Raw genomic sequence first — 15,085 nt, 5'->3', positions numbered from 1 at the left:
AAATTTTTCTGTCCTAGCAGTCTTTTGTCCCAGTCTTAATAAAATGGGACAATTAAGCTTCAGTCTGCTGATTAAGGCTATTGTGCTACCAAAATACCTCAGGTAAGCATATAGGATAATACCATATGGATAATTATGTCAAACTAAGGCATAAATCATCCACATACAGCACGTACGACCAATGCAACCACTCAACTACGGCCGGCACGTCATGTGCGGGGAACTGAATGAGAAAATTACACAAGAACAGGTACTTTGCGAACCGCACAGGTGAACAATGGCCCTTTGCCTCACGGCATAAAAGAGAGTTTCAACTTTCCATTGAAAAGAGCCAATAACTCCAATTACGCCCTCGGCTGAAGGCGCAAAAACCCTCCCCGTTCAAATGAACGTTTCTAAGACAGCTGCACAGACACGGTGATGATGATTGGTCCTGTATGGTCAGGCATGAAAGACAGAATCACATTAAACTTCTCAACGTGTGTTGTCACCAAACAGCGGCGTGGAAGACCCGCGCGACGACGTGTTGTTTCGCCGTGGAGAGTAAACGACAGGGCTGTCCCTGCTGGGCTGACTGGCGCGAGAGAGCTCGGTTACTGGGGGGATTAGCGTTTGCGGTTTGGCTCGGGAGGGGGGCAGGGGGAACCCGCCGTGTGACTCCGCCGCTGTCCAGCGGCGCGGATGAGCTGCTTACGGTCGACTGCGGCAGAGACGGAAGGCACCGGGCCCCGCTGGTTACGCACCTTGGACAGCCATGCAACCCTTTTTTTTTTTTTAAACACACCCCCCCCCCCCCCGTCGTGAAAGCAAACTCGTTGAGCGTAATTGAAACGTCGGGGTGCATAACGTCAGCACATTTGCTTAGCGGTGAGAATTCGGCCTGCTCTGTTCTGGTTTGTGTTTGCGTACTAAAAAAAAAAGAAAAAAAAAAAAGAAAGAAGTGGCAAACGGTTGCAAGCGGAACGTGGTTCTGCAGAAAGATTGTGTGATAATGATGAAAGCAAATGAATTTCCACCACAACCCAGATGAATTTCAAGGGAAAGATGAAATACAAAAATATGTGTTTGCAGGTGTGAATTATTTTCTGCACTGGGCGCAGCATAATTTCCACGCAATTATGTATTTCACAATGCAAACATTCCAGCATCACAGAATGAGATTACATACTGACTTTATGACATACATCCCCTAAACACCACACACGTGTATAACTTGTATGACACTAACTGATATACCAAAAGAGGACTGTGACATGACATCACATTAGCTGTTAAACAGAAAAGACTGTTTTCGTTAACACTCTACCAACTTCACTCCACCTGCACAAAGCTACATATTCATTTGACAGAGAGCTAAGACTATAATTAGCAATGTTTGTATTTTCCCCTCAACTCCACAGCAGACAGTTCGGTGCGTTACGTTGGCATTCGGCTGCGGGTCAAATCCCGCGCGTGTGACAGATTGTCGTTTCCCTCACTTGCATGTAAGCGCGGTTTAACCGAAGTGAGTCAATGAGACATCCTCCTCTGAGGACCGCGCGTGTCATCCTTTTAAGGATCCGGAACCGCGGAGGGGGTTATGCTTGCCCATGAAAACAGGTGGAGCAAATTAGCATCTCTGATGATTGCAATCTCAAAGCACAGCAACATCTGTGAAAATCAACCCATATTTCAGAAGGATATTTTTGACTGTTTTCTCTTCTTTATGGCCGAGTATTTTTTTTTTACCTAAACAAGGATTTTTTTTTTTTTTTTGCAACATTTGCTAAATGAAACAGTTAACAGACAATCTGTGCATGATTTTAAATTTCACATACAAATATTGCGTGTGTGAGCACAGTCTCATACAAGTAAAGCATTATTTTACAAAAATATATTTTTTTGTTACTGTTAGTTCAAGAACACAAGGACCTGAAGATGCTTCAGCTAAAGCCCCAGTCCTTCCCCTCTCTCTCTCTCTCTCTCTCTCTCTCTCTCTCTCTCTCTCTCTCTCCCTCCCTCCCTCTCTCTCCCTCTCTCTTGTTTCTTCCATCCACTCCCATCCTTGGAGTCACATACAACTCAATCTGCATATTTGACTATACCCAGCATGAAATAGGCAGCGCATTAGATGCTGTGTCCAGATGTCTGTTCTACATTCCAAGTCCCCAGACTGCCTCTCTAACCAGGCTGTTCCATGTTCCAGGCCTGAGGGTGCCCAGGGAGCATGGAGGCTCCAGACCTGGGTCCTGTCACTTAGAGCCTGGGAGACAATGGTAATGAAAGCCAAGGCTGAAATGACACATCCACGCCAAACCAACACTTTGCGTTTGACTGAGGAAAAGAAGAGCTGGTGATGACAGATACTACAGTAACATTGGCAACTATTGTCATCACTGCTATAAACACCCGTCACTGGTGTTGGCTGTCACTGCTTTACAGACAAGCTTTGGGAGATCTCAGATGCTCTGAAGTGTGATATCTACTTAATTAAGCATGTTGCTGCTCTAATTACTGATGAGCAGATATAGGTTCGCTGCAGAACACGCTCATAATCCCGAATGAAAAGTGTACACAGCACGCAGATATTTCTTTATTTACTTTACCGCTTGTCATCTTCTCCCGAACATTCATGCACATTCTAATACGTTTGAGCATCTCAGCGGAGCGGTGGAGTTTCAGCTTTTTTGCTTCTCGACCAGAGACTTAAAAGAAACGTGTCAACGCTCCATCTTCCTCTGCACTACACCACGGAGACAGCAACAGGATAAAACTTAAAGAACAAAGTCTTTGCTCTCTTCAAAAAAGCAGACACAGGAGGAAAGAGAGCGAGCAGGGCAGCCTAAATAAAACAGCCCCTTAAGACCTGCTGAATAAACCCTTTACATCACCTTTTTTCTGCCATTTCTTTTCCTTTTATTTATTTATTTTTTTTATTAGAGTAAAAAAAAAAAATAATCCCAAGCCAAATCCAAATTTATTTTACAATCTAATCTGCAAGGACAATGAAGGAGAAACTCTGGAGAAAGGGGCAACAGTAAATAGCAGAGAAAAACATCTCGCCATATTTAAAAAAAAAAAAAAAATCTTTCACTGTGAAACACAGGAAGACGCACACACACAAAAAATGTATCTGCGCATTTGCACATTTGAAAACAATGTTCTGCTGCGTGCATGCAGAAACCTCTTAATATTAGCCAACATAACAAGGACAGAAAAAGAAAGAAAGAGAGACAGAGAGAGAGAGAGAGAGAGAAAGAGAGAGAGAGAGAGAGAGAGAGAGAGAGGGAGAGAGAGAGAAATCACATTTTGGTTAGAATAAACACTTTTAATTGGCAGAGTTCAGTGGGCTAGTGCATATTTGCGATGACTCACTGCTTCGAATGGGGAGGCTTAGTGAAGACTGACTGTAGAGGGTCGTCTGTTTTATTCTGGGCTTTTGAGATGCTTGGTGTCATTGCCTGAAACTTGCCTAAAACTGGCTTGTTAAAACAAAATAAAGCTGACTAATGCATTTTAAAGAGGTAATCCTGGCACATCCTCAAGTAAAAGCAGCCAAGCCAGCCTTCTGTTAGACTTAACAGACTTCAAATAGCATATGCTCAGAACATTCCAGAAAATTCTCAGGCTATTCAGCCCTCAACCTTTCAGGGAACGATTTTTTTCCCCCTTTTTTCTTTCTTTTTTCTTTTCTTTTTTTGAAAATAAGTTTCATTTCATAAGATTGAAATGGGGAATAAAGAAACGTTCTTTCTTTCTTACCTTCTTTCTTTCTTTCTTTCTTTCTTTCTTTCTTTCTTTCTTTCTTTCTTTCTTTCCTTCTTTCTTTCTTTCTTTCTTTGTACTTCATTCAGTAACCATTCAAATCAAAGGAACAAAATACACCATCATTTGCATGTGAGAAATCTAGATTAGCCACAGGTTGTCTTAATCTTTCTGATCCACCATTGTTATAAAGTGTTCAATTAGGCCGTAATAACAGCATTGATTGGGAAAGAAATCCCCCCAAGCCTTGATTAATCTGATTAGTATAGTCATTCAATCATAAAACACACTTTCAGGCGCTGCTTTAAAAGAAACATGGCCATTTCACAATGAACATTTTGTCCCTTTTGCCCAGACAGTGTTCCTAAATATGAAAGAACAATGGGGATTTATGGAGCGTGGATATAATTTCAGTGGTTGACTTGATGCTGAAAAAAGCTGACCACCAATGCTTTCTATATCAACGAATATATTGATATATTTCTATAACAATTATACTCTATCTATCAATCTATCTATCTATTTATCTATCTATCTATCTGTCTATCTGTCTGTCCATCTATCTATCTATCTATCTATCTATCTATCTGTCCATCTATCTATCTATCTATCTATCTATATTTTTTTCTTCCCTAAAACCACGCTATGTTAAGTTAATGTTAAAATATTAAAACCACAGCATGTGTTTACCAGGACATGGGAGGCAATTCAGGACAAGTGAAGTCTGCTTTGGTCACATCACTTAATTCGTGGACGAGACAGAGGGAGAATCAAAAGCGATTATATTTTCAACCCAATTCTCTCTCTCTTTTTTTTTTTTTTTGTCTGATTGCTTTGCATTCTATCATCAGCACAATGCCTTCAATCTTTCAAAACTATGCATGCTGTAGCTTCCTCTGGGTTTTGAATGCAGATAAATTTTACTTGGATTGACTGCCAATTCCTCCCCAGCAACTGCAAACACACAGGATGGGACTCAAACGCTGCCTACAAAGACCACGAGTGAAGTCCTCCAGATCTTTGAAAACACAAGTTAAAATGTTTTTTTTGTTTTTTTTTTTTTGTTTTTTTACATGTGAGATGTCCATATCAAATAATTGGGTGAACCATCATCCAGCATGGAAACCAGACGTCTGGGTTCATTTTTACCTCGTGAGACGAGAAGGACGGGGAAGAAGGATGGAAAGAAAAGATGACGCTGGATTTGCCGAGACGGGAGTTTCTCTGACTCCGTTCCTCAGTTAAATGACAATACTCACTTTTTTGTATGGTTCCACACCAGCCTCTTTGATACGTTTGAAGGGTACTTTCTTTACTCTTCAATTCCCTTTGATGTTTTTGAAGCCTTCCATTTTTATTTTTTTTTAGTTATTTATTTTTTTTTTTTTTCAGAGGACTCTATATTGAAGGCTCAATCTCTATTTTGCCTCTGCCATTTGATGATGACAACTCAAGTATCATCTTGTCTATACGCGAGATATAATTAAGCTGAAAATAACACCGGGCAAATATCTCAGATTTGTGAGGAAACAACTGTTCATTGTGTCAACATCACTTTTCAAACCCTTTTGTAAAGATCTCGTCGACAAAACAGAGAAAACAAAAAAAATCGGCTGAAAGCGTTTTTTTTTTTCCCCTGGTTGTTGCTTTTGTTTTGTTTTTTGTTTGTTTTTTTGTTTTGTTTTTATTTTTGGAACATGGACATCAGATCTTTTTGAAATTCACGACTCATAGACCAGGTTTGGGCTCACATTTCACATGCATAAAAGGGGCACTGCACCGTGACACTTCAAAAGACCCCGTGATGAGATGCTTTCTACATTAGGGGCTAATAAAGCATTTTTTTTTTTTTTTTAAATCCAGCAACACTGCCAACACCATTAATAAGCTGCTAAAACACATGCTGCTCCCTTAATTAATAGAGGCCATCAAATTGATATGGAAGCATAAATGAAAGGCCTGTTCGGGGAGGTGGCGTTACAAAGACATCACGAAGGCAGACGGAGGGCGGAAAAAGAATTAAAGGATTAACTCTATAGACGACAGACTGCTCAAACGGAGTAGATCCTTGGCCGTAAAAGGAGGGGCTAGAAATACGGATGTTTTTAAGAGAAAAAGAAGTGTTTGAACTCAAGGCCTTTTTTGGTGCTTTTCACACGCTCGGGCTACGCTGTTTTTGTATTCTACAATCTACCAGAGCATGTTGAAAAGAGCATGTTTGAGAGATGACACCGTGATAATAAATAGGTGTTTTGCGCAGGTCAGCTGCCTTAGCTCCGAAGCCTTTTCAAAACAATTTTTTTTTTTTTTTTTTTATTAGTACGTATGACAAAAGCTTCGCCTTCCTGCTGCTAGCAGGGGAGGCTTGCGTGTGATGCCTGCAATCGATGGGCTCCCGCAGCCTCTGCGGACACCGAGCGAGGACGCCCAGAGTCACCGGTGAGATGGAGACAGGTGAGAACAGACAAAAACACCAGCGTCTCGTGAGAGCCAATGGGCTTGCCCACACTTGCAGAGATGGTAGCGCTTGGTCCAAAGGGGAATATCCGATCGATTGTATGGAGTGATATCAGCCAAACAACCCTGAACTTTCTTTAGAAGTCTGACTTCTTTTATGAAAAAAAAAAAAAAGACCAAAAACTTTCTTGGCAAAGAAAAATCTGTCATGGTCCAGGATCTGGACTCTAGACCTCTTTCCAAAGATTGACAAAAAGTAATTCTGAAGTTCTAGCTGGAACTTACAGAAAGTAAAAACTGTTAGGTTTAAACTGTCTAAAAGTATCATAGGGATGTTTTTGCGTGGGATTTGAGAAGGACTTTCCTCCAAAAGCCAAGACACCAATATTCCTCTTATAAAATGAGACTTGCTGATACTATTATGCATTTCAAAGAGAACCTGAGTATACATACCAAACTAGCCTCCAAATGAAATTAGAATGTGTCTCAGAAATGCAACCAAAATTTTGTGGATGAATACACATAGCAAGTGTCTATGATTTTCCAACCGTAAAGTTTTTTTGTTTTTTTTGTCTAATTGTTTCTAGAAGAAAATGAGACAGATCTGTTAGTACAGGCTTCATTTAAACCAGAGTTTGTGAGGAAAACTTTTTTTTTTTTTTTAAATACAGCTCAGGTTTATACCACTGACCTCCAGAGTGGGGGGGTGGGCCACACAGAAGCACAACTCCCTGTCCCTCTCGCACTGACACCGAGCTTCTCTTGTGGGTTTTGAAGTTCTCCAGGTCTGAAAAAAAAAAAAAAAGACACAAGAAAAACAAAAAATCAATAAAAACAGAAACACCAACTTTAAAAACAACAACAACAACAACAACTAATGGCAAAATCATGAGCACATGGCAAGATTTAGTTGGAGATGGAGCAAAAAAAATAAAAAATAGGGCAGAAATCTATTAATCTGTCAGATAAAGCGTGAGAGCCGTTCTTTTAGTGAGACAAAGATGGTGTGTTTAGAGACATTTGAATGGCGTTCTATTTTTTCTTTTTTTTTTAAGCTAGTGAGGGAGAGTGGGATTCCTCTGTTACCTGAATAAAAGGAAAGGAAAGGAAAGAAAAAAAAAAAAAACAGCCCCTAACCTGGCTGAAGGCTATTACCTCCTATTGTGTGTGTTTATGGAGAGGATTTGAAGACTCTCACTGTCTCAAACTCAAATATGTAAAGGGAAAAAAAAAAAAAAGACACAAATCCAAAGATAAAAGTTAAGTAAAGCTTGAAGTCTGTGGGGAAAAAAAAGGCTTAAAAGCACTTAGAAGTCCTCGCAAGGCACTTACTGATATGCTATCATGCTGTTCCTGTATATTAAAAAGAAAATTAAAATGCTGCAGCACCTTTTTTATTTTTTTTAATTTTTTTTCCATTTTAGCAGGAATACATTATTGGAGCCTTTGAATCCCGTGCTGTTAAAAAAAAAAAGGCATCTTACACAAAGTTTACAATAGTTTGCAGTCGAGAAAAACTTGGGCTTTGGACCAAAAAGCTGTTCTCTAGAAAAATCTCTATGACTTCTGCTTTTTACATTTACTAAACAAAACTGTCATAAAGTTGTGTGCAGCCAGTGTTTGATGTCTGTATGAATGTGTTACAGAGAGAGAGAGAAAAAGAGAAAGAGCATGAGAAAAAGAGACAGAGAAAGAAAGAGAAAGAGTGAGAGAAAGAGTGAGTGAGAGAGAGAGAGGCAGAGACAGAGAAAGAGAGAGAGGCAGAGACAGAGAAAGAGAGACAATTGAAGAAGAAGGCCATCCTGCTGTTCTCAAAGCTCCAAAATTGCTGTCTTAAGGTCCAGAACTTCTGTCGGCTGTCTCCTTCCTTCAGTTCCCTGCACCACAAGACCCCGTTCCAACCCAGCCGAAACCACCAAAAAATTTCAAATGAAGAAAACAACCTACAGGCATGCTCAAATAAGGGATACGAGATGAGAGATGAAGGGGTGTATCGTCTAAAATCCACAACTACAAACAAATCCATAACTATACATCAAAAACACAGCAACACCGACGGTCACAGAAAGCTTAAATGAAAGAGCAAAACTATGATTAAACGTTCATATGCATTAAACATGACGCAAAGAAAGATGAATGGTCCTCAGACAGCTTCAAAAAAAAAAAAAAGAAGAGAGAGAAAGAGAGAATCCCGTGAAACTATTAAACATGTTCAATGGAGATTCATTGGACCCAAAATGCGCCAAGAAGGAGACTGATGAGAATAGGATCAATACAAGCCTCCAAACAAATACCCTGCTATCACAATGCACTGTACCTCCACCGCACCGGCAGTATTTCTCAAACCGTAAGTCACACATGACTGACTTTAATAGTTTCCTCATAGTTATCACTTCTCCTTTTACCTTTTATTCAGAGCTGGCAAACATGACAAAGTCGCTCCGAAAAAAAGAAAAAGAAAAAAAGACGCCTTTCAGAAAACCAAAATTACCTTTCCATTGAAACTAATTTATGTTTGACAATTGACAGAAAACAATAACAAGTTTCCTCCTTTTTTTTCTCCCCCCCCCCATCTTTGCTATTGTTGTTCCTGGAGAGGTAATTGGGAAAAAAAAAAAAAAGTGGTTCAGCTCTGCAGGGATGGGCTAGCTAGAGAGACGCAGGTAGGGGCTGATGAAAAGAAATTCATTTGGGATCTTTCAACATTTATTTATTTATTTTTTTTCAGAATCAGTGAGAAGCTCCTACATGCAGAATAACACCTTACCTGTGAAATTAAAAAGAGTAGGCACTGAACATACAAAATAGTTTCGAATAAAAGCTATGGAATTACACAGAGGATTTCAAGGGGAAACAAAAAAGAAAAAGGAACAGATGATTCAAACTGTCGGTTGTTAATTCACATAAATCCCTACTCATGCTAGCGAGGTACTCAACCTAAGAACTGTGATGTTCTGTTCTAGTTACTGATGGATTTGTCTGAAAAGAAAATTGTGAGTAATCTTATGAGTTGTTCTGTCAGTGAACGATCTGTCTCAGGGAGACCGAATGCCGTCTGATAAAAGAAGAGAAGGGTGTGCGTGAGTTTGTTGAATACGATCAGAACTAGACCTTACAGAAACCACGTAGCAGTTACAACTACAATCAAACCTACACAGCTGTAAGCACAAAACAGAATAAGTTAAAACATTTATGGTCTCACATTTTCCCTCTATCCCATGTTCCTTATTCATCCGGTCGACTCCATCAGCATTTCACCTCAAATGCTCTATAAACTTGTCATTGTAAAGATTTAACACTAAGCATAACTACCTCTGGTTGCTGGCATAACTCTGCTATTTTACATACAGAAAGAACACTATCCTTTCTATGGGTTAAACTCACACCTTAAAATCCACCCGTGGTATAGCCTTTTCTCAGTCGTAAAGACATAAATTACTATGTCATATGACGTCAGATGGCGTGTAGTTCTTATTAAAAAAAAGAAAAAAAAAAGAAAAAAAAAAGTGTTACGCGAGCCTTGCGGTCTTTGTGCCGTTCTTACAAAACATTACCTTTATTTCAGAGCCCATATTGTTCCAATCAGGAGAATTAACCCTCGTTAACCTTCACTCCAGCCCGTTCCATTCCAACCGTGTCACCTGGCGCAGTCAAGCAGGTCTGAGGAGGCTCTGAGCAGAGGGCAAATCAATGCAGACTCTCCAGCCACCATCAAGACTCCCTTAAAGGCCCTGGCTGATTGGTTCTACTTCAGGGCTAGATTTAAATGCGGAATGGGCCCAGCTCACTGATTTATGAAGAATACTATAAGGTCAGCTAATATATGTCATATTGGCTAAGGGACAAGTCTATTAACGGGCCTGCTTTAATTATTTCTTAAAACATAAATCTCCTTTTAACCTCTCGGGCCACTTTCGCTAATGGTAATTGGTGAAACCATAGTCCTATTAGGGAAAGAAATTCTTTACCACACATTAACATTGGGTTCTCTGGAGTCAGATTTAGACATTCGCTGCTGCAGTGAGAGAGAGAGAGAGAGTGGGCAAAACAGCTTAATGCTGTTACATCACTTCTAAACAGGAAGCAGAGAAGATATTCTGAGAGTACACACCAGGGACAAAAACACTGACAAAAAAACTTGTGTTTGTGTGTCTGTGTGTGTGTAGCTGTGTTTTTGAAGAGATTTTGTGAATAAGCCACATACACATGGTGTAACCATCAGTATTATTTTTAATCCCTGAATATCTAAATTGGACATTTGGACATTTCCAAACAACGACATACCCCCCCCCCCCCCCCCCCCAAAGTGACGTCCCTGACTTAGCACTGTGTTTTTCATCTCCACGAGGCAAAATACAATGTGTCACTTTTTTCTTTTCTGGTGCAAACCACGCAAGTGGGCAAAAAAAACAACAACAAAAAAAAAACAAAAAGTGATTCTTTTTGTGGAGTGGGAGACCGCAGATTATACACACTTCTTTAAATTTGTTGTGCTGACAGCAAACACCAGAATTACTTCCCAAACACCACTTGCAAATGATCCACCACCTTCTTAATGAAAAAGCTGTCTGGAAGACAACAGGAGTGACAGGATGGTCCTTGCCAAGGTTGCCGTACTTACGGACACTTGAATAGACACAATTATGAGCCTAGTGGGTTCAATCTAAAGATGATGAGAAAGCAACACGAGCTCAGAGAGCCACTGAAAGATACTTTCATCTGAATGGAGCCAAGAATGTTAGATAAAAGGCCCATAGAAGTCAGAAAATTGAGAGTCTGCAGGAACAAAGTGGACAAAAGCATTCAACATCTAAGGTGCTGAATTAATTTCCGACCAAAGAAAAAAGAAAAAAAATATATATCAATATATTTTATATATTTGGAGACATTCTGGATTGAGATAAAAGCTGTTTTTGGGGTTTTTTTTTTCTTTTTGTCCACTTTCTCTGGCTAGCCAGTGAGACTAGCCAATTGTTTTTTTTCCACTGTGGTGCATTTTGGTACCTATGTGCAGATGCTTGTGTGACAGAATATAACTCAACAAACAGTCACTTCCTTTCTCTCTCCATTTGTCATCACAAATATTGGGTGCCGCACCCTTGCATGTCTAACCCCCCCCCCCCCCCCCCCCCCCAAAAAAAAAGGAGCAAAGTGAGTATTGTTACACAAAGAGGTATGAGAGCCTTTTGGGCCCAGTGGAAAGCTACCAGTAAGACCCAGCTGGGGTCCTTAAAAAAGCCTGGTTGGGGAGGGTGGGGAGGGTACAGGGGGCAGAGAGGGGTTTTTTTTGTAGAGCACAGAGATATAGCCTACCACATGCTCTCCTTAGCAACCACAGCTGGGCTCGAACAATCTTTTTTTTTTTTTTTTCCTCCAAAAAAGAGAGCATAAAAGCATGTTGTGTCAACATTTGGCTTCAAGGGACTACTTTAAAAGAAGCCTCCACGCTGTACCTACAACGGAGGCTAAAAGAAAAGAAAATGATTTATTTAATGACAAAAAAATATGCAGCCACTGGACTGGATTGAAGCGTGTGTGTGAAGTACTGGTTTCCACAACAAGACGTATATGACATATACAACACAGCTACCTGCAACATTTACCGCAAAAAAAAAAGAAAAAAAAAAAGTGTTCGCTTCACAGTTGACTGAAAGTGTCTGCAGATGTCCACATGTGGCTACAGCACTTCTGAAGGTGTTAATGAGATGATTTTCAGAAAGTGTAAATTTTCTTCTCTTTGCATTTTCTGACATAAACAAAGACTTGCATCTGACAGTAACTTAACCCTCTTTAGGAAAAAAAAAAATATGGGTTTGTACATAAAATCTCTCTTTTCCAACATTTAGTCAAAACCCAAACTGGTGCTCTTTAGCCTATGCTAGAACGACCTGATTCGATATCACCTTTACCCTGTAAACATTTCTTGCTAGACCGCTTTGGCGGCACTTACAAAGCCAGGTTTGATATGAAAAGCTCAGATCTGAGATCGGATCATCAGATTCATAAATTTTCTAAAGGAGGCAATACATCAAGAGCTCTGAGTGATGACTTCTGACTGTCCCAATCTGCATCTACCGCAGCAGAAGTGCCAGGACAGCACGAACGGTAATCCACAGGAGCCTGCCGTCCTGAGCGTTCTGAAATGACAGAACAACTTATGCTAGTTTAGGACAACTGTGCTCTCATAAAGATAGGTGATTCATTCCCTGCTCCTCCTCTCCAACGGGCAGATTTACCGTTTTAATCTCTACGCCAGCAGAGGAGGCTTTCTCGCCCAGTTCTCCGTGACTGCCTGTCTTAGTCCAAAAAAAAAAAAAATATCCTTCACACAGCAAAAAAAAAAAAAAAAAAAAAATGCAATCTGGCAAGATTGCAATGAATCGTTTTAACAATACTGCTAATACTTCTGTATTTAGCTTTTTTTTTTTTTTTTTTTCATAACAAGTTTTGAGACTCTTTGATAATGTGATGGGATTACACAAAACAAAATACATTGTCATACATTAGCAACACTACAGACAACCAGAGATTTAACATACTACATTTCAGCAGAAAAATGCACAAACAACACTGATAGACAGACAGACAGACAGACAGGCAGACAGATAGATAGATAGACAGACAGACAGATAGATAGACAGACAGACAGACAGACAGACAGATAGACAGATAGATAGACAGACAGACAGATAGATAGACAGACAGACAGACAGATAGATAGACAGATAGATAGATAGATAGATAGATGAATGAAGGTATAGTAAAGCATGGAGATGAAACTGCTGGCTTCCTGGAGATTACTGTGCAGTAATGGCTGCGCTATATGACTGTGAGGCTGTGGGCGTTTTCTAATGCTCTGTTCTCTGCTCTATAAGTTAGTGTGGAGATGCAGGACTTCCACTCTTCCTTCTTTCCTAAAAGCAAACCCCCTCAGGCTTGCTTGGAACTTCAAAAAACCCACTCCTTTCTTCTGGTCACGCCGCTTGACTCAGGTAACCTCAGATGGAAGTACATCCGTGCTTTCTAAAGGAATCTTCAAGGACAGATATTTCGATCTTTTCATGTTCCTCCACCATCAATTAGTGCCTCCTTGAATGGCTGTTCTATTCTTCTAACCTTGAATTCACCTTAACACATGCAAAGAAATTTGTTTTCACCTCCAAAAAAATACCCCCCCCCCCCCCCCCCCCTCCAAAAAAAGGGATTTAAATTCAACTTTGAGTGTTCCTGTAAAAATGATCAAACAGTGTTACTGGTGGTTTACACATTTCATTTCGCGTAAGCTTTGCTCCCAGATCAGAGCGGTTTCACAAACAGGCTATTTACACTGACACTCAAGTGTCTAAGGCTGATTTCAAAAACCGTCATCTTATGGAGGATTTGGGCAAAGCTATTTGGTCAGAGCATTGTTTATCAAATATTTAGCGACAGGATGATTCCCGTGTAAACAAAACACTGATTACACAACAATAAGAGAAAGGGATAAATTGTTTACATATTTGATTACATGGATTTTCCTAATTTCATGAATACAATAATCCTCTAAATTAAAGATGATTGAAAAAAAAAAAACAGGGAAAACAAGAAAGAAAGAAAGAAAGAAAGAAAGAAAGAAAGAAAGAAAGAAAGAAAGAAAATATCAGGATAGCTGATTTCAGTTTAAAAGTCTCGCGTTGCTTTTCCACCCAGTGCGTGTCAGGATTTTAGTCACCGTGCACTCAGCAGCGGAGCAAAATTAATGCCTCAACTCCTCCCTCTTTCTTTTACTTTTTCAGGTTTCAAACTTTAATGAAGCCGAATCAGAACGAAGCCAGGAAGAATACAGTAACCCAGGTTCACAAAAGATAACGGTACACAAGAAACAAGATTAAGACCCCCGCGCGTGATTTGGTTTTTTTTTTTTTTTCTATCAGTGCTATTTTAATTAAAAAGCACTTCTCAATACCCAGAACTCAATTACTGAATGAGGAACCTGGCTGAGCGTCAGAAGACAACGCTTCACTGCCAGCCACAATTACTCTCATTTCCTGTGCATCTCCCGACAAGGTTTCCAATATCTCCACAATTAAACCAAAACAATTCAAAGGGAATGGTGGGAGACAAAAAAAGGGGGAAAAAAACCTTCACACAACTGTATCTCAAGGACAGGACAGTCAGTATAATGTTTTATACATATATATATATATATATGAACACAAACATCCCAAGAATAATAATTGAACATGCAGGGATATCTGAAATTATGTATTAAGCATACACAGTGCTGGTACAGATTAATTCAGACCTCAAGAGAATTTTGAAAAGAAGAAAAAAAAATCTTCTCACATCTTCAAACATACAAACAAAAGGAAAAAGGAAGAAAAAAAAAAAAAAAACCTCTACAATGACAATGACTTTAAAATAACAGCTAACACACAAACAAAGCCTCTTTTTTTTTGCCGCGTTTCCTAATGGAAAATCACAGATGTCGTGGTATGCTTTTCTTGTTTTATTTTTTTTTCCTTTTCTTTTCTTTTTGTGTTTGACTTTAAGAAAATGAACCCAACATGTTGCACAATTTGTCACTCTACGCTTGGTAGATTAAAAGCAGCTTCACTTTTCTCTGCATAATAAAGTGACACAAGAGCCTCCCAATCGTAAGCACACTAATATCGCATTACAGATTATATTCTTTGGCTGCCCTTTCAATTATTCTCTTGAACCCGCACCGCTCAATCATCTCGTAGAGTTAATTAAGGTATAACGCCAGTAATAAAGAAGATGGATGGCTGGCACTCGGAGATGCATGTCTCTGCCATGTGACAACAACCAAGGAATCATAAGGTCAGACCGAAGCAATTGATGGAACTGTCAGAGTGTTGTCTCGGCAACCACCAACCCCTCC

The 15,085-nt window shown here is 39.7% G+C and overlaps 1 protein-coding gene across 1 annotated transcript in view; it reads right to left on the bottom strand.

The window, feature by feature from the left end:
• Nucleotides 1–15,085, bottom strand: part of cntn4 (contactin 4) — an 86,071-nt gene that overhangs the window by 56,126 nt on the left and 14,860 nt on the right. Inside the window, exon 4 of the mRNA XM_030778396.1 lies at nt 6,893–6,988. Within this exon, the coding sequence (XP_030634256.1) occupies nt 6,893–6,988 (96 nt within the window). The remainder of the gene's footprint in view (nt 1–6,892; nt 6,989–15,085) is intronic.

This window comes from Chanos chanos, chromosome 6, assembly GCF_902362185.1.
Source record: "Chanos chanos chromosome 6, fChaCha1.1, whole genome shotgun sequence".
Taxonomy (NCBI): domain Eukaryota; kingdom Metazoa; phylum Chordata; class Actinopteri; order Gonorynchiformes; family Chanidae; genus Chanos; species Chanos chanos.
Note: the sequence above shows the minus strand (reverse complement) of the source record. Positions and strands in the feature narration are given on the sequence as shown.